The following is a 19672-nucleotide window of genomic DNA, read 5'->3' on the forward strand; positions in this document are numbered from 1 at the left end:
ATCATCTTCTAAGGAATTATTTTGTCAAATATGGGAGTCAATTTTACTACATTACCTTCAGTTCATCGGAGTCATTAATAGTGACATCTAATTATAGTTGATATGGGAATATAAAACATAGTTTTTGTATACAAATTTACTGACCGGCCGAGTCGAAGTTTGTCTCATAAGGCGAAGAATTCCATCGACTTGGACGTCGAGTCCTATACGAAGGTAACGTCGTTGAATCAACAAGTTTAGGTGCTGGATGTATCACAATTCTAATTTCTAGAATTTGACTTGGAAGGTCCTCGTTGGCCAACTCAAATTGTGACATATGTATTTCTCCGGATACATCCTCGTCAGTTTTGGGTGGTATGACACTCGACACCTCTGATTCAGTAGGCCCCTCATTTCTTAATTCACCACAGACATGAATCTCCTCTGTAGATGCATTCAATGTGTCTTCACTTAAAATAGCATGTGGAAGTCCATCGGCATGAATGTCTGTGTTCAGCTTCCTTTCCATAGCCTTAACATACACCCAATGGAATCTATTAATATGTTATATAATTGAAAGAAATATATTTATCAGATTAGAATAAACATAAAGTTCCAAATTCAGAGTAGGTGTATACACATGTATTCTGTAAATGTATCTACATGTATTCTATAAATATATTCACTAATATAATATTGTATTCACATGTATATAAGTGTATTCTAAATTATGTATGCTGCTGTATACATGATTACACTAAAGCATCGTAAAGGCTGATTAAAAATATGTATTCAAAAAATCATGAATACAGTTATAACAACATATAAATACACTGATTAAACATGTATCATTATACTACATATATACTAAAGAGGTTAAAAAATTTTAACCTATGAATTCTCCCCAACAGCTATATCATGTTGTATTTGGCCTTCAGGATTATCATAGCCTCGGGTAAACTTTGAATACCACCTTCATATCTCCTAGTATATTAAATAATAATGAATTATCACGTTTCCCTAGTCGTTGAACATGCCGTTCATCAGGTAAGCATAAGTTAGCTGGTTGTCAGTGGTTTTCCAATTGAGTATTCTGAAAATCCGGTTATCAACTCAGAGTGCAATTTTGGGATCGACCTATGACAATACTCGTACAACCATACTTGCATAGCGAGAGGCATCCCAACTATCCCGTAATACTTCTTCTGGGAATCCATCTTCTTGCTAATAGATTTGATAAGGGCCTCGAATGCCTCCTTACCCCATGGGTAATCAGAATATCTCCCGCTCTCGACCAAGTCAAAATATAATCTTGGGATGATTGTGCAGTTCTTCTCAGTGGATAATATGAATGTATGTATGAAATACAGCACAACTATTTTAATGCTATCTCCATCGTTGTCAAAACCCCAATTCTTGTCATCAAAGCATTTCAACAAATCGTTCTTCTTGACATTCTTTGCACCGCCAAAGTATGTATCCACAATCCTGTTAGGCATCTTTGTGTTAAACTCAAAATCTTCACCGTCACTAACACAATTGAGACCAGTAACTACCGCAAACTCCTTGATTGAAAAGCATAATGTTGTATCATTCACATATATTAAAAATGAATCAGCACGACTTTCTTCCAGCTACAGAACCATGAAGCACCTGAACAATTGATGTTGAACCTCATATTGCTTCATATCGAGGAAACTTCCAAAACAAGTAGTACTAAATAATTTATACTGATATGGAGTAAGCTTTTCTTTGAGGTCGGTGATTATGTCGGTGTTAGTGTAGGAACTGATATGCGGTGATAAAATAGGCGGGTATTTAACAAAGAGTTTTATTTTCTGCATACAAAAAATAATTAAAAAGATAAAATATATGGTTGAGAATATAAAAGAATACAGTTAGTTTGAATACATAAGTCATTCATGAAATACAACATAATGCAGTGATAATTACCACAAAAACTGTGAGTTATGGCAATGATTGTTGTTTTAAATATAGATGAATACAGTTAGGTTGAGAATAAAGATGAATACAGTTAGGTTGAATACATAACTAATACAGAACAATTGTTGTATTTAAAAATATTGTTGAATGAACTAAAATACATATAAATACATCTAAATACAACACTCAAAAATTACTATACAAAATAAAAATCAGTGTAGGCAATATCGAATACATCTAAATACAAGAAGAGACAACCACTGTACAAGCTAATAATCAATGTATGCGGACTCGAATATATATAAATACATCTACAATTACCTTGTCGTTCTGTGTTTCCGAGTTAGTTCCTTTAGCGACCTCTTTCCCTTAATCCCTGAAGTATCGTCCATAGGTTTTCTTCTCTTTTCCACATCAGGAAGTGTTGATTTTTTCGAACATTTCTCAACTTGACCTTGTTGAGTAGGGTCATTGCGAATTTTTGTTCTCCTTTTTGCTTCAGTGGTTGCTGATGAACCTATAAACACAAGTTCCGCTTGAGTGATTTGCAAATCGAAAGATGGCCCATCGAAATTGAGTGCTTTGGTGGGTTTACCTCGGGTAACCCTCTTCGGAGTTGTTGAATCAGCCATTGAAGAGAAAATTTCAAATTTTCTAGTGAAAACATAACAATGGTGAATATTTTAAAAAATAATACTAAAGAGAAAAAGAAGAAGGTTTAACCGGCCAAAAGCCAAAAACTTTAACACTTACCACAACTTTTTGGAGCAAAAAAATTAAAAATTGAGGGAGACAATGGCGCTGTGAGAGAATCGTGGTTCAATAATGGGGAAGACAATGGAGCTGTGAGAGAGAGATCGTGGAGAGAGATATTGTGCGGTAATTCTGAAAGAGAATAACTGAAAGAATGAGAGAGAAAAATATTAGACAGCGTATTTAATGGCTTAACGGTAGTGTCACGACCCGAAATTTCTACCTTCGGGCCGTGATGTCGCCTAACATTTTACTTGCTAGGCAAGCCAATGTTAGAATAATATTATCCAATATTAAAATAATTTTTAAATTTATTAATAACAGAGAACAATTGCGGAAGTAACGTCTGAAATATAGTGAATAATCCATAAAAATAACGGTGTCTAAATACCATTCCAGAATTTGGTGTCACAAGTGCACGAACTTCTAGAATAATACAAATAAAGGACTGAATAAAATAAAGTTGTCTGAAAATAAACACACAGCTAAAGTAAAATAGACGGGGACTTCAGAACTGTGGACGCCATGCAGTTATACCTCAAGTCTCCTCTGGTAGCTGAAATCCGAGCAAGTCTATGGTACGCCGCTGGGATCAACTCCAAAATCTGCACAAGAAGTGCAGAGTATAGTATCAGTACAACCGACCCCATGTACTGGTAAGTGATGAGTCTAACCTCGACGAAGTAGTGACGAGGCTTAGGCGGGTCACTTACATTACCTGTACGTAATATTAGTAACAACAACAATAATAGAAATAAATCAGGTAATTCATTTATAATAATTGAAGCCAACTCAGCAATCATAACCAATTGTCATTTCCATTAATTCTGTTGCAGCGTGCAACCCGTTCTCACAATATATTCACATTCAATTCTGTTGCGACGTGCAACCCGCTCTCACAATATATTCATTTTAATCAAGTCTGTTGCGGCGTGCAACCTGATCCTCCAATATATACATGTATGTCGACTTTTAAATACGTCTGTTGTGGCGTGCAACCCGATCCTCCAATATGGACTTTTAATAAGTCTGTTGCGGCGTGCAACCCGATCCTCCAATATGGACTTTTAATAAGTCTGTTGGGGCATGCAACCTGATCCTCCAATATATTCATTATAGTCAATTCTGTTGCGGCGTGCAACCCGCTCCTCCAACATATTCATTTACCAATTCTTATAGAAGAAATTTTTTCAATAAATGCAATAATTAATATAAAATTATAAGACAACAAGCATACAATAATTATGATTTAATTATGAAACAAACAAAGGCAAATAACAAATTATTATGGAAATCAGAGAGAAAATATACAGTTTAATATTGTCCCTTATCTTTGAGGGTAGGTCTATTTTGGTCCCTCAAATATAACCCTGAGCATATTTAGTCCCTTAAGTATGCTAAAGTGGAGCATCTTTAGTCTCACTGATAGAGGTTTTGACCAATATTATCCATTATCTTTGAGGGTAGGTCTATTTTAGTCCCTCAAATATAGCCCTGAGCATATTTAATCCCTTAAGTATGCTAAAGTGGAGCACCTTTAGTCTCACTAATACAATGTATTCAAAAACTAACGGTGTTACCCAACTCTGATTCATGAAGCAAATCTTCTTCTCTGAAGCAAAAGTTGCTTCTTTTTTTTATTGGATAACGCAAATTATTACTTTAATTTCTTATTTTTAGATAATGTCTTCTAAAATTTCGACCTTGAAAATATCTCCTTTTGTGCTAGTTTTCAATGAGAAAATGACACTGTATAGCCGCTATAAAAATAATAGCCGAAAAAATATATAAAATTTATATATTTTGTATATATATATATATATATATATATATTTCTTTTAAATTTTTTTTTGTATGTTAATATACAAAACATATACCAACTTTATATACTTATTCCGCTACTAGATGTAAATAGTTTTTGGCACGGGCTAAAAATGATAATATAACCTGGTTATTCGTTTGCTTCAATAATATGCCTAGAAGAGATCCTGTCAGCTCTATTGTTTTCAAATTTTAACTTTTCTTTTTGGAAAAATTAACCTAAATTTTTAAATGTATATATATACATAAAATAATTTACAAATTTTATATATTTTTCGGCTATTATTTTAACAGTGGCTATACAGTATCATTTTCTCATTGAAAACTGGCACAGAATGGGATATTTTCAAGATCAAAATTTTAGAAGACATTATCTAAAAATGAGGAATTAAAGTGATAATTTGCGTTATCCAATAAAATGAGAGGAAACATTTTGCTTTAGAGCAGAAGATTTGCTTCATGAATCAGAGTTGGGTAATACCGTTAGTTTTTGAATATATTATGTCAGTGAGACTAAATGTGCTCCACTTTAGCATACTTAAGGGACTAAATATGCTCAAGATTATATTTGAGGGATCAAAATAGACCTACCCTCAAAGATAAGGGACAATATTAGTCAAAACCTCTGCTAAATGTCATATAAAAATTAAGGCACATAATTCAAATAGCATGTAACAATTAATGCAGGAATTCAAGAATTAATATTTGACAAAGAATAAGAGAGAAATAATTATTATAATAATTAATTCATGATTTAAAATAATTTATGATTTTTCAAGTAAACATGCAAACAATTAATTTGACGACGTATAGACACTCGCCACCTCGCCTATACGTAGTTCACATGCATTTCACATAACATATAATTTAAGGGTTCTATTCCCTCAAGTCAAGGTTAACCACGACCATTATCTCGCTTTGCAAATTTCAATCAATTACTCGACCATAGCTTTTCCTTTTAAATTTGTCTCCAAAAGCTTCAAATCTATTCACAAACAATTTGATATACTTAATACGAATCATAGGAATTAATTCCATATGAATTTACTAATTTTTCGGATAAAATCCGAAATTTATTAAAATATTCGGCAGTGGGACCCACATCTCAAATCTCGGAAAAACTTACGAAATTCGAACACCCGTTCTGATACGAGTCCAACTATACAAAATTTATCAAATTCCGATATCAAATGGACCTTCAAATCTTAAATTTTCGTTTTTGGAAGATTTTATAGAAATTCTAATTTCTTCCATCTAAATCCGAAATAAATGATGAATATAGACTTAGATTTATGAAATACAATCATTATATGATAAAGATCACTTACCCAGTTCGAAATCATGAAAAACTCCTTTGAAATCGCCCCTAAACCGAATTCTAATTGAGGGTTTGTGAAAAATGGAAAAATCCCGTTTTGGTTCTGTTTTAAGTCACAGGCGTCAGGCCTTCTTCGCGTTCGCGAAGGGCCTGTCGCGTTCGCGATGAGTAGCAGTCCGTGGCTTTCGCGTTCGCGAGTCCTCCTTCGCGTTCGCGAAGGCTCCCCCCCTTCCCCCCCCCCGTTCGTGTGCCAGTGCTTGCGCTCGTGTAGAAGGACGACTGGCCCCTTCTCCAGGCCTCTAAAGCTTCGCGTCCGCGTTGAGCTGGTCGCGTTCGCGAAGGGTAAAGTCCCCATAGCTTCGCGTTCGCGACCCAATCTTCGCGTTCACGAAGAAGAAAAATTCAGCCAGCCCAGTTTGCTCTTCGCATTCGCGAGAGTACATTCGCGAACGCGATGAAGTAAATACCAGAAGCCTGAAGTTGCAGAAAATCAGATATTTCTAAGTTGAAAATCATCCTGTATCCTATCCGAAACTCACCCGAACCCTCGGGGCTCCAAATCAAACATGCACACAAGTCCTAAAATATCATACGAACTTGCTCGCGCGATCAAATCACCAAAATAACACCTAGAACTACAAATTGGACGCCAAATCAAAGGAAATTTTCAAGAAAACTTTAAAACTTATATTTTTACAACCGGACGTCCGAATCACGTCAAATCAACTCCGATTTTTACCAAATTCGGCAGACAAGTCATAAATATTATAGTGGATCTACACCGGGTTCCGGAACCAAAAGAAGAACCCAGTGTCAATAAATCCAACATCAGTAAATTCTTAAAAATCATTAAGCTTTCAAGCTTTTAATTTTTTATCAAAATTCCATATCTCGGGCTAACGACCTCGGAATTCGATTCCGGGCATACGCCCAAGTCCCAAATCACGGTACGGACCTATCGGAATTGTCAAAATACTGTTTCGGGTCTGTTTGCTCAAAATATTGACCAAAGTCAACTTAGTTGAGTTTTAAAGCTTTATTTCATATTTTAATCCATTTTTCACATAAAAATTTTCCGAAAAATTGTATGGACTGCGCACGCAAGTCGAAGAATGATAAATGATACTTTTCGAGGTCTTAGAATACAAAATTATTTATTAAATTTAAAGATGACATTTTGGGTCATCACAGGTAGTGTATATCATAAATACATATTTTGCTATAAAAACTAAAATATAGCTATAGACAATAATATTTAAAAGGGTTTTTATTTATAATAAATAGGGTATAAAGCTTTGATATAGGAGATAAAAAATTTTAAAAAGTATTGATAAATGCTTTTTTTGGAAAAATACTTTAAATACCCGTAAAGCTATTAACAAAAATGAATTTAGAAGTATTTTTACATGAAAATAAGCAAATAAAGGAAATGAATTGGAGAGAAAATTAAGGGGTCTTGTTTTGAGAAGGTATTTCGTGGATTACAAGCAAAATTAGGATAAAATTAAAAGATTTTTACGCGAAATATAGATATATGTATAAAAATTTATTAAAATTTCAACAAATACAAAATTCAGAACTCATTGCAAATATCAATGAATTCAGCTGGTAAAAACATAAAATTACTGAACTTCTCAAATTTAAATTCTAGAACTCGTCTCTATTACGGTTAAGTATCTGATAACTATTGAAATATATGGGATAATGGTAGCAGATCTTCCTTACTATTTTTCCTTTATAGAATCAACAAGTACATAAAAAAAGGTGTCATCCATTATAATATTTGCTAATTTTGGTGATTCCCTTTGAATTTCCTTATAATCCTAATCTAATCCCTTAGATAATATCGTTATCTTGCTTTATCTCTTTGTGGTCATCCATCGTAGTTGTCGCAATACACTTGAAATATATTATCTCTTTTTGTTTATGATGTTCAACCTAATAATTATAGATCTATCAGTACTGTTAATGTTTGTTGTTTTTCTCTTTCTTTTTGATAGAAAGATGGCAAACTCCTATGCTGCTTGCCTCTTTAAAAATGCCTTCATACACGTGTCGAATCTTTCAAAAATAATAAGAGTACTATATTTTTGAAGAATCTGATACAAATACAATCACATTTTTAGAGATTTCAAAAAACGAATACAAACCCCACCAACAAATATGTTCATATAGGTTATTGAGGTTTACCTATATATGCACTTTTTCTTGCTATTAATTTCTCTTCTAATGTTGAATTAAATCACGATAACATCTAGATGTATGCATCCACATTATTTCGTGTAAATTAAAACAACTACTAGTATTAAGTTAGCTTCCATAAATCCAATGATTACATGATGCCATCATGGCTCCACGAGTGTACAAATTTTCAATAAACCAAGAAAGGACAAATTAAGCAGAAAATAATAAAAAAAGTTATAAGATCACAGATCGCTAAGTGATTTCTTTTTATTCTGACTAAATTTTCTTGGAAATAATTATCAGGTACTTGTGCTTATAACAAGTAACATATATTCGATCAAATAGTTTAAGTTCGTGAAAATTAACCCAAAAGCCGTTATTATACACAATAAGAAAACATAACAAAAAAAAGTTATATGTTCATATAGGTAACCTTGGCTTGAGTCTGCAAGAAGAAAAAAAAAAAAAAAAACAGTTCGGTGTACAAAGCATCCCCTTCATGCAGGGTACGGAAAAAATTGCACTCCACAAGGTGTGATATAGACAACCTATTCTGACGCAAGTATCAATAGCTAATTCTATCGCTCAAACACATGACTTATAGGTCCACGGCTTGAGTGTGCATTGGATGGATGTATAAGGACCATGTTTCCTCCTTTTTTTTCTCCCTTTCTAATTTTGTCACAATTTTTGGTGAATGGGTGAGGATGATATTTTTAAAATAAAATCATGAATATCAAAATCTTGGCTGGGACATAATTAATGGACCTCTTTATATTATTCTCCTTGTGATTTTCTTTTTCTTTTGGTCTTATCCTTGTAATCATATTACTTTGCCTTTTTGTTATCTTATACTGTACAGCCATAATAACTACAAGGAATTGAAATGCTATTGGTAAACCCACAAACGAATGTTTCTGTAAAATATTACTCATCTTTTACTTTCCTTCGTTCATTATCTAATTGTCCTAAAGGATATGTCAAAATGGATAATCATAAGAATGGAAGAACATCATCACATTAAACGTCACTACCAGAAAAATTAAAATTAGCTACGAATTTCATCCCTAATATGTTATTAAATTCGATCATAACTAACAAAATTTCTTGATAATTTATCGTTAATCCGTTACTAAATAAAATTAGCGATAAACTTTTATGTTTAGCTATAAAATTGGTATGTAGCTAATTTTTGTTTTAGTAGCGTTGATAGACTATATCGTCATTATCTTAATGCGTTAACTATTTCAGTAACCATTAATTATTGTAAAGCCCCACTAAACCTACCATTATATACACATATGATAACATGTATATTACATTGAATGAAGTGTACCAATGATGACATAGTCACAATCCTAGACTAGTTCTCAACTCTTCCCAACTTTGCAATTTTAATCATTTTTATTTTGTATTTGATATATTCAACTATTTAAATTATTACTTAGAATATATAATTGAGATATTATTCTCCAAAAGCTCTTGGTAAGGAGTATTTTAGATTTACATAGATGAGAATAATGATACACTAGTAATAAAAAAGGAAAAATACATAAGTAACCTCTTGACCTACGGTCGGATTTTCGATTCAACTACACACTTAAATTTTGTGGGGGTCCTATAATCCCCCTGAACTATTTTAAAGTAGAATAAATATCCCCTTGAGAGATGACGTGGTATAGAAAGTGTGTTCACTTTCTTGAAGGCGTTTTAGAGCATAAAACTCCCTTAAATTTTTATTAAATGTCTACATATGTCTTTTTACAATTGGATACTTTACAATTAGTTATATTTTATTAATAAAATAATCTCTAACCCATTTAATTATTTTCAGTCGCTGTAAGAATTTTCACAAGAACTCCGGCGAACTTCTCGCCGAAAAATATGGAGTCCAGCTCACCATTTTCGTCTTCCTCTACTTTTAGTTTTACCTGTACATTCCCTTTTGCAACAACAATAAAGCCCCGGTAAAAACTACCAACTATTGAATTAAAAAAATGAAGATAATGATGGTTTGACAACTCTAGAACTTGAGAGTATCAAAACCATCAGCGACGGTTTTGTCTACGGCGACGACAACGATTCTAATTTTTAAAACAATTGTACTATCCTCTGAGAAGTTTCCGATTAATAGATCTACCTTACTTTTATGTTGTACTCTAATTGATCAGTGTTAGTTGGAATTATATTTATATTAATGTAGTAAAATTCTATGGTTATGGGAAAAAAATAAAGGTGGCGAATGTGATGATAGGTGAATAAAAATGACGAAAGTCAAAATTTTCTTTTGAAAGTGTTTGGTAAAGCTAATATGATAATGGTGATATTTGAGGTTGTTGATAATGGAAGTGAGAGAAAGAACATAGAAAGAAAAAAGAAGATTGAAAAAAAAAAAGAAAAAAATAATTTTAGTAATAAAAATATTGAGGCGCGTGTACTCCACCACACAACATAGACGTAGTTGTGACATTTTAAGGGTAAATTTATTCTATTTTAAAATAGTTTAGAGGGGACCTAAAATTTAAGTGTGTAGTTGAAAATCCGACTATAGATTACAGGGTATTATGCATTTTCCATAATAAAAAGTTTAAAATTGCATGAACACCTCGTCTAAAATTGGTGGCAATGCGAGATAAATTCAGAATCTTTATCTGCTCGTATATCATATCAAATTGTCCGATCACATCATTTAAATTAATTACGTAATTTTGTATTCAACAAACCATTGTAAAATTCTGGGGAGTACCAACTTCATGGCACAATAATTATGACAAAATTGTAATAAATAGTCATATATAGTCCATTTTTCACCACACTATCGATCATATCCGCCATTACATAGAACTAATAGACTATTTGAAAATTAATTACAGTAGAAAGGATTGAAATACTAAGAGTCTACGAGGTTGAGAATAAAATAAATAAGAAAAGAGAACAGAAATATTCAATATTGAAGAGGAATTGCTTCTGGGGAGGACTAGATTATACTAGAGTGGAGTAGAGACCAACTATTTGGAAATAGATATCGTCCAAAAGTCCAATAGTAACTAAGTCGTTGCCTCTAAAGGAATAATTCTCCAAAGAAAAATTGGGTTGAAATGAGGAAAGCTTTGACATTTGGATCACGTTGCTCATGTCGTTCTCAAGAAATCAATATATTGTGTGCTCAAGTTTTATCAAGATTTATATTCTCCCCACGTAATCGAGGAAAGAATCAGCGGCAGAACTAAAATTTTTATGAAAGAGTGTCAAAATATAAAAAAAAAATACACGAAAAAAAACCCAAGGAAATTCAACATACAATATATATAAATAAATTATTTTTTTTACCTAACTACACATGTATTTTTCCCGCGCATGTGTGTCAATTGACACCGCTCTGCATAAGGTGGCTCCGCCACTAGGAAGAACAGAACCCCTATCTATAGTGAATTCTGTTTAATTGTTTATCCGTTCAGGATTCAGGTTTCAATCACTGAACTCATCGATCATAAGGTTGTTGGGTGAGTTCATAGTTAGTGTTTTCAACAATTTTAGTGAATTTTATAAAAGTAAATTCAAATTTAGATGGAAAATTATGGATTCAAATGAACGAACATCTATAATGCTAGATTCGCCCCAATATATACATATATTAAATGCTTATTAGTTGCATTGATATCTTTTACGCAAAGAGAGCAGTGACAATCATAGGCAAAGACAAAGGAAAAAGAGAAAGGAGAGTCAACTGTTTGATTAATTGTAAGAATGTCAACATATATATCCGAATAACGTCACTTGAATTCCTCTCAATGTACAAACTAAAGGGAGGGAATAAGAAGAAGAAAAAAAAAGTGGTCCATAACACAAACTATCTTGATGACAGAACATTTGACCTTTAAAATGTCTAAAGTGGTAGAATGAAAAATGCGGATCCTCTATTATTAACCAAAGTGTCGATCCGGTTCGAGTCCTCAAAATGAAAAATATTATTTTGATAAAGAGTTTTTTATCCATTTAATAAGTCTATAACACTAATTTGAATTAACAGAGCCATTCAAATCCGAATATCAAATGGTTAAATAAAAATAATGGTAAGGCATAATCAAAATAGTTAGGTTGTTCGGACTCTCCAAAAATATTTTCGGATACGTATTGAAAAAAAATTAAATACGAATATAACAGTATTTTGGAGAGTCACCAACATAAGAGATGAGGTGAATGTCTTTTGCTTTTGTCTTTCGAGTGGCCTATAAATAACAGTCACCATTCTTTGTTTCTTCTCACAAACTACGTATACTGAAAACTTTACGTGCTCTCTTTTCTGCGACTTCCTCCATCACACACTAATCTCCTCACTGCAATTTTGCTCTGTTTTTTTCTGTTGTCTGCAGAAAATTAAGAAAAGAATATATAAGGGGTCTCTCTGCAAAATCTTTAAAGCCCTTATACATTTCAGTTTTTTGGAAAACTGTGTCATTTAGGCCATTGCTCGTTATATTAAGAAACATTTTCAGTGATTTTAGTTTTGCAAAATTATATATGGAGAAAGCAAAGCAAGTAGTTGGTCAATCTTCTTCTACATCCTTTACCAACGATCTATTTGGTCCCAAACAGCGGACAAAATCGTCGCTCTTTGGTTCCGTTTTTGGCCCGCATTCCACGGTATGTATAACTATACTCATTATTTAACGTTGCAGTGTCCTTTATAAGTTAACAACTCCTCTACTGCATCTATATTCCTTTATGTTATTTCTTATATGAATTCAAGTTATGTGCATCAAAAGTATAAGCTTGTACGTAAATTTGCATTACTAGGTAACATTTCATCATATCAAGTTTGATGCAGTAAGCTGGAAAAATAGAGCGAGAATGTACTATATATAAAATTTTGCACAATTGGGGGACGTACGTAGCTTAAATCCATTCCTTATATGCACTTTATACTACTCTCTTCTCTACCTAATTTCGTGAAGTTTTTAATTCTTTTCCGCGGTTAATTTAGATCAAGAAAATGAATAACAAATATCCAGAGAATATGTGATGACATAATTGTCCACTGAGCAACTTGCTTACTTGTAGCTAGGTTCCTTTTTACTTAGATTTTCTTTTATTTCTTCCTTTTCTATAACTGTAGGGACTTGGAAGGGATTCCATTCACTCTGGAGTTAGAGGTGTATCAAGAGTCCAAGATCGAGGACACCAGTCATTTTGCAATGCAAAATATGGAACTTCAGGTTTCTGAAAATATTTTCCTCACTTATATTTTACAACTACTCAAAATGAAAGAAAGAATTTTGCAACTTTTTGTTTAAAACATGTCATGAAACTTTAATTTCGAGACCATAAAAGCATGTTGAAGGGGAGACTTGGTCACGGGTTCAAGCCGTGGAAGCAGACTTCTAATATTTACGCTAGGGTATGCTGTCTATATCACACCTCTTTGGAGGTGCGGCCTTTCCCAGACCTTACATGAATACGGGATGCATTGTGCACCCGGCTGCCCTAATTTTTATAAAAGCATGTCATTATGGATAAAGTGTAAACTAAAAAGTTTAAAGTATATATAGAAATATGTTGTTCTTTGGCTGAATGTTATGTTGAACTCGAAGTTATTTTTTAACCATTTTAGAGGTTCTATATTTACAGAAAATGGGTCTCAAAGAAGCAGGGGAGACATCAAGAATACCATGTATCAGAATGAAACAACAGAACCATGCCATTTGAGCTCATCTATTTACTATGGTGGCCAAGATATTTACTATCCAGCTACTCAGACCTCTAGCTACCAGAGTACTGTAAGTATAGGCAGTTTCTTTAAAAGGAAAAATAGGAAGTTTAAAAGTCACGAATTTCCAAATATAAAAAGGTGTCATAGAACATACTAAAAGGTAAAGAGCATGTATTTGTAAAATGGTAGATAGGAAGTAGGAATAGTTGTTTTTCAATTTCTAAAATGTTTTTTTCTGCTGCCTTGATCAGTTCAAGAAAAATGAAGAAGATGATTATCATAATGGAAACAATTCAAACTGTGCTTCAAGAGGAAATTGGTGGCGAGGTATGAAATTAATGTTGGAGTTATATATAGCAAAAGAATATTCTTTTCAAGGTGTAGAACCTTTTTTTAGCAATGTCATAAATTCAATTATGTGTTTCTGTTTTGCTCTGTAGGATCATTGTACTATTGAGGCATGCAAATCTGATCAGTTTAAAAAAAGTTACGAGATCAAAGAAGGAAATCATCACCTGCAACGAGTGGTAGATCTTACAACATTTGATCAGCCCTTTGATTTTTTTTTTGAAGTGCGGCCTTTCACAGACCCATATACGGGATGTTTCTTGTACCAAGCTACACCTTTTTCTTTATGGTAGTAATTGTAGGACCTTAAGACAACTTGTACATGGGTTCATGAGTTCGACAGGACCCACTGTTGTGTTGAACCATATATATAAATTTGGCATAAAGTGTAAACATATATTTAAAAATCTACTTTCTTAACTTAGAATTCACATCCGTGGCGAAGTCAGGAATTTTCTCAAGGCCATGTTCAAACTTGAAAGAAATAAAAACAATTCCCCGATAAAGGGGTCCAATATATGTTTATATAAAACCTAATATTTTACCTATATATACAGTATAATTTTCGACGAATGATGGTCAATTGAGTACCCTTAGAACAATGTAGCTTCGCCCCTCTCCACAACGTCTGGATTATGGATTCATCGCCTTGCTCCTTACATTAAGTCACCAATATTTCGACAGTATTAAAATTTGTAGAATTTGTCTTAAACGAGGGTTTAAACACAGTTTAATGATTTGTGTTGAAACAGTAATAGATTAATAAATGTAACGACCCGACCGGTTGTTTTGAGTTCTAGCACGTCATTCGGCAGTTTGAGACTTTGAGTAGCTTCACTTTAGGTATATTAACTTGTACGTGTGGCCGAAATTAAATTTTGGGAAGTTCGGGATGGATTTGAAAAGAAAATTCTAATTTCGGAAGCTTTAAGTTGGAAGAATTGGCTAAGATATTACTTTTGAGTAAACGGCCTCAAAATTGGGATTTGAAGGTTCCAATAAGTTCGTATGATGATTTCGGACTTGGGCGTAGGTTCGGGTTGAGTATCGGATCACCCGGAAGCATTTCAGCGCTTATTATAGAAGGTTGACATTTTAAAGGTTTAAGAATTTCATGAGTTTGGTTTGAAGTGGATTTTGATGTTATCGATGTCCGTTCGGGGTTTCAAGCCTTGGAATAGCGTTGTTATGTCATTTGTGACTCGTGTGCGAAATTTGAAGTCATTCTGGATTGATTTGATGTGTTTCGACACAAGATATAGAATTTGGAAATTTAAAAATTTATAAGTGTGATTCGAGGCGCGATTCATGATTTTGATATTGTTTGACGTGGTTTAAGGCTTCGACTAAGTTCGTATTGCATTTTGGGACGTGTTGCATTCCAGATGGTTAACAAATTTATTTTTTGGACTTAAGAAATGCTGAAGCTGGGTTGCAGCTAGTGTGATCGCTTCTGCGATGCCTTGGTAGCAGAAGGGACGTCGCAGAAGGGACGTCGCAGAAGCGACGTCGAGCTCGCAAAAGCGAAATGGGAAGGGACTAGCAATGGACGCAGGTGCGAAGATTTTCCCATATCTGTGTGACCGCAGAAGCAGCCCAGTGGTCGCAAAAGCGGAGGGGAGTGAGGTAGGCTGGAGGCGCAGGTGCGAGATTTGTGCCGCACCTGCAGGACCGCAGAAGCAGAGTATTATCCACAGAAGCGAAGGCAGGAGACTGAAGGGTGAGCTCAAAAGCGGTCAAGTGAGCGCAGGTGCGAGAGGTCGTTGGGCAGTGTGTTCTTTTAAGAATGGGATTTGGCCCATTTTCTTTCATTTTCCACTTGGTTGGGGCGATTTCGGAGAGCTTCAAGGGAATATTTTTATCAAGCAATACAAGGTAAGTGATTCCCACCTATTACAAGTTAAATACATGATTTGTATTTTGATTTAAATATGGAAATTAGTAAAAATTTGGAATTTTGGTAGAAAACCTAGAATTTGATTTTTTTTTTATTTTGACCACGAAATTGGACATGAAATTTGGAATAAGTTATATATTTTAGTTCGTGGTGTTATGGGTAAAGTTAATCTTTGAAAATTTTCGGAATCCAGACAAGTGGGCACGAGGGTTGATTTTATCAACTTTTCGACAGGAGTTGGGAATTGTTTAAAATGATTAATTCTGGTTATTAGAATATATTTTGATTGGTTTTCACATAGCATTGGTTTGAGATGTTAGATAGGCTTTGGATCCGGTTATGGAACTTCGGAGCGAGGTAAGTCTCATGTCTAACTCTATGAGGGAAAAACTACCCCTAGGTGATGTGTTTGTTATGAGCTACTTGTTACGGGGGCTACATACAGACGAAGTGACGAGAGTCCGTACGCAGCTAGATTCATGTTATGTCCGAGTAGACTTAGGTTCCCGCCATGCTATAACTGTACCATTTGAGTGTTCACTAGCCTATTAAATTCCTTTATTTTACATTACGACTTGAGACTAGGATTGCGTAAAATTATAGACTTGCTATTGTAGAGATTTGACGGCTTCATGATAAGCCGCGTTATGCATTCTTATCGAAAAGTTCCCTTAAAAATTTATAACTTACATGACTATTCATGAGTGGGGTTGAGGCCCCATCAAAACTTCTTATTCTAATAGGATCGGGCCGTTTTCCTTGGCAGGATAGATACATCTATGGTTCGTGTCGTTCGACCCACGACAATGCGCACATTATGATGGATCAGGTCGTACGCCTCGGCAGGATTATGTACCACACTCTTATGGGAGCGGGCCGTTCACCTCGGCAATAAAATAGATGTATCTATGGTACGACAATGTTATGATGGATCGGGCAGTACGCCTCGACATTTCTATAAAATACTTTTATGAAGTCGTGCATAATAATTGGCAAGAAGCCAGCATATCTGTGAGCTTTTCCTGATTGAACTGTGACGACCTATCTAGTAAGGTCCATTATATATATATATATATATATATATTCCGATTGAGGAAGTAGCTACTACCTGAGAGTTTGAGTTATTGCTGAGAGGAGGATTGTACCACGTATTATACTTGTTATTGTATCTGTCTTATTGGACCACTAGTAAGTGTTGATGTCGACCCCTCGTCACTACTTCTCTAGGGTTAGGCTAGATACTTACTGGGTACGCATTGATTTACGTACTCATGCTACACTTGCTACACTTTTTGTGCAGGTACATATATGTCTGGTGGTCTTTTGGGCTCAAAGACGCGACTATTACGGGGACTTTACCGTGAGCTGCATTTCATGTCACGATCCGCAGCCTGCAGAGTCTCCATCAGAGTTATTTGTATTCCTCTGTCTAAATTAATTCCAGGCAGATGTTGTATTTTATTATATTTCCTTGTTGATGCTCATGCACTTGTGACACCGGATTTTGTGGGTTCTTACGTGTTGTTTTTTGTTGTAATTATGTAAATATTATCACTTACTCTGTAACAATCTATTTCTTACGATTTAATTAAAGGAAAATTTTGATTTCAATTACTAAAATAAGTAAGTGAGTTGATAGATCACTGTTAGCTTGCCTGACGACGGGGTTAGGCGCCATCACGACCTATAGTAGATTCTGGGTCGTGACAGCTTGGTATCAGAGCATTAGGTTCACTTAGGTCTCATGAGTCATGAACAAGTCTAGTAGAGTCTTGTGGATTGATGTGGAGACGTCTGTACTTATCTTCGAGAGGCTACAGGGATGTTAGGAGCACTTCGCTTCTTGATTCCTCATTGTGCGATTTGATTCCATTGAGGCTTGTGCCTTTATTTTCTTCCTACTCAATCTTATGCAACGTGAAGCGTTTGTTGTCAACTGGACTCCGAGTAGTTGTATTGATACTGCAGATGTAGTGCAGGATATTTTTCCCTGCGTGTTTTGGCAGGCTATTATCGTCGCCTTGCGGAAGGGTGTTCTGTCGTTTCAGTTCAGTATCGGTACTTCCTATGGTTTTGAGGCTATGCACAAATTTCTATATGTCCATGTGTTGTTATCACATAGTGTTAGTGTTAGTGTATGGTAGGGTGCTTATTTATGTGTCGAGGCAGTGAATAATTTGAAAGGAGGATTTCTCAGTGCATGATTTAGAGGTTCCACATTTAATTCCAGCAGAGGAAAGACAATCGGACTATGAATGTTCAGGCTTTGGTTGATGGAGTAACGAGATTTGAGATTTTTGAGCCTGGTGGAATTTTCGTTGTGATGCGGTGTCGTCGTCCTTGATTGAACATATTACGGTTCGCCGGTATTATGGTCTTATTTGATTTTTGTCTTCGGGGCAGGGTGTTGTGAAATGGTGCCTGAGGAGCGGTTGTCAGAGATAGCGGTGTGTAGCGGTTCAGAATCAAATTGGTATTTCTAATGCTGATGGTTGGAGAGAGAGATGATCTTCAAGGAGGCTTAGAGTTGGTAGTAATTTATTAGTTCGGGTGCTACAAGTATGGATTTGATTTGAGGCAACATTTGGGCAGCGATGTATGAGGAAGGATGTGGGGGAGGTGTCTCGTGGTGGTTGAATTACTAGTAGGTCAAGTATGATAAGTGGAGGTTCGAAAAGTTGCTTAAAGGAGATGGTTTGACCAAAATGGGAGTGGCAGAGTAACATATGGATTCCGTTGTAGGATAGCCACATACCTTGAGGAAGATTTGAGCGATTTGAAAGGCATGGTGGGAGTGACTAGGTCCACAGATTATAATTGGACTGGTGGTTACTGTACGGAGAAAGATTGAATATGGCAGAGAGGAGTTCGCTTGAAATAAAGAGGGGTGTGAAGATTTGATTATCGTTACGGATGCAACATAGCTTCGAGTTCGGAATGTATTGTTGAACTTTCAGATGATGTCAGCGGGGAAGGAACATGCTTGTACAGCTGGTGGACGAGCATGGGCTAAGGAGAATTTACTGACTACATGGTAGTTGTAAAGTGCAGCATTGTTGGAAGATGTCGGTAAGGAATCCCACAGGTGGGTTATCTCCTGTGAGCAGGTTAGCGGTTGCGTGATATTGATGAAGCTTCTGCGAATAATACTACTTGTTACCCGATAAAAGGTCGAATATGTGATTGTGACTGATAATTCGGAATGTTTCATGAATAGTATAACAAGAGATTTTGAGAAATTTGGCGGGTTAGAGGTGCGAGATCATGGTAACTGAGAAGGAGGATGTCACAACCCAAATCGTAGGGACACGACGGGCACCCGGTGCCTAACTCAACCGAGTACCAACGTAACGTATCCTTCTTATCATACTATCATGGGTAAATAAACCGGAAAGGACGTCATGAGATAACTAGAATTAAACATAAGAGAATACTCGACATGGGATTACCAAACATGATATAGAAGCTTATGCATGCGACATACGGTCCTATAAGGCCAATATGATCATTTGTGTCCTCAAAACATAGGCCGACAAGGCTATACAAGTATCCTTATACATGACATCTGACTACAAGGCTCTACGAGTACATAATTGTCATAAAGTTTGAGATATGTCCCCGCCATACCAATCAATACATGTCCAAATCATACTGACCAAATAGGCAACTCACGAGAAAGGGGAGTGCACCAACACTTTCCGCTGAGCTGATAGCTTAC

The 19672-nt window shown here is 35.1% G+C and overlaps 1 protein-coding gene across 1 annotated transcript; it reads left to right on the forward strand.

The window, feature by feature from the left end:
* Window positions 1-12259: 12259 nt before the first annotated feature.
* Window positions 12260-14454, forward strand: LOC104102251 (uncharacterized). Its single transcript, XM_009609920.4, has 5 exons — window positions 12260-12643; window positions 13116-13215; window positions 13628-13776; window positions 13961-14036; window positions 14150-14454. Exons 1-5 carry the CDS (start codon window positions 12521-12523, stop codon window positions 14164-14166), a joined length of 465 nt encoding a protein of 154 aa, XP_009608215.1. The 5' UTR covers window positions 12260-12520; the 3' UTR covers window positions 14167-14454.
* The last annotated feature ends 5218 nt before the right edge of the window (window positions 14455-19672 follow it).

The sequence above is a fragment of the Nicotiana tomentosiformis genome, chromosome 5, assembly GCF_000390325.3.
Source record: "Nicotiana tomentosiformis chromosome 5, ASM39032v3, whole genome shotgun sequence".
Classification (NCBI taxonomy): domain Eukaryota; kingdom Viridiplantae; phylum Streptophyta; class Magnoliopsida; order Solanales; family Solanaceae; genus Nicotiana; species Nicotiana tomentosiformis.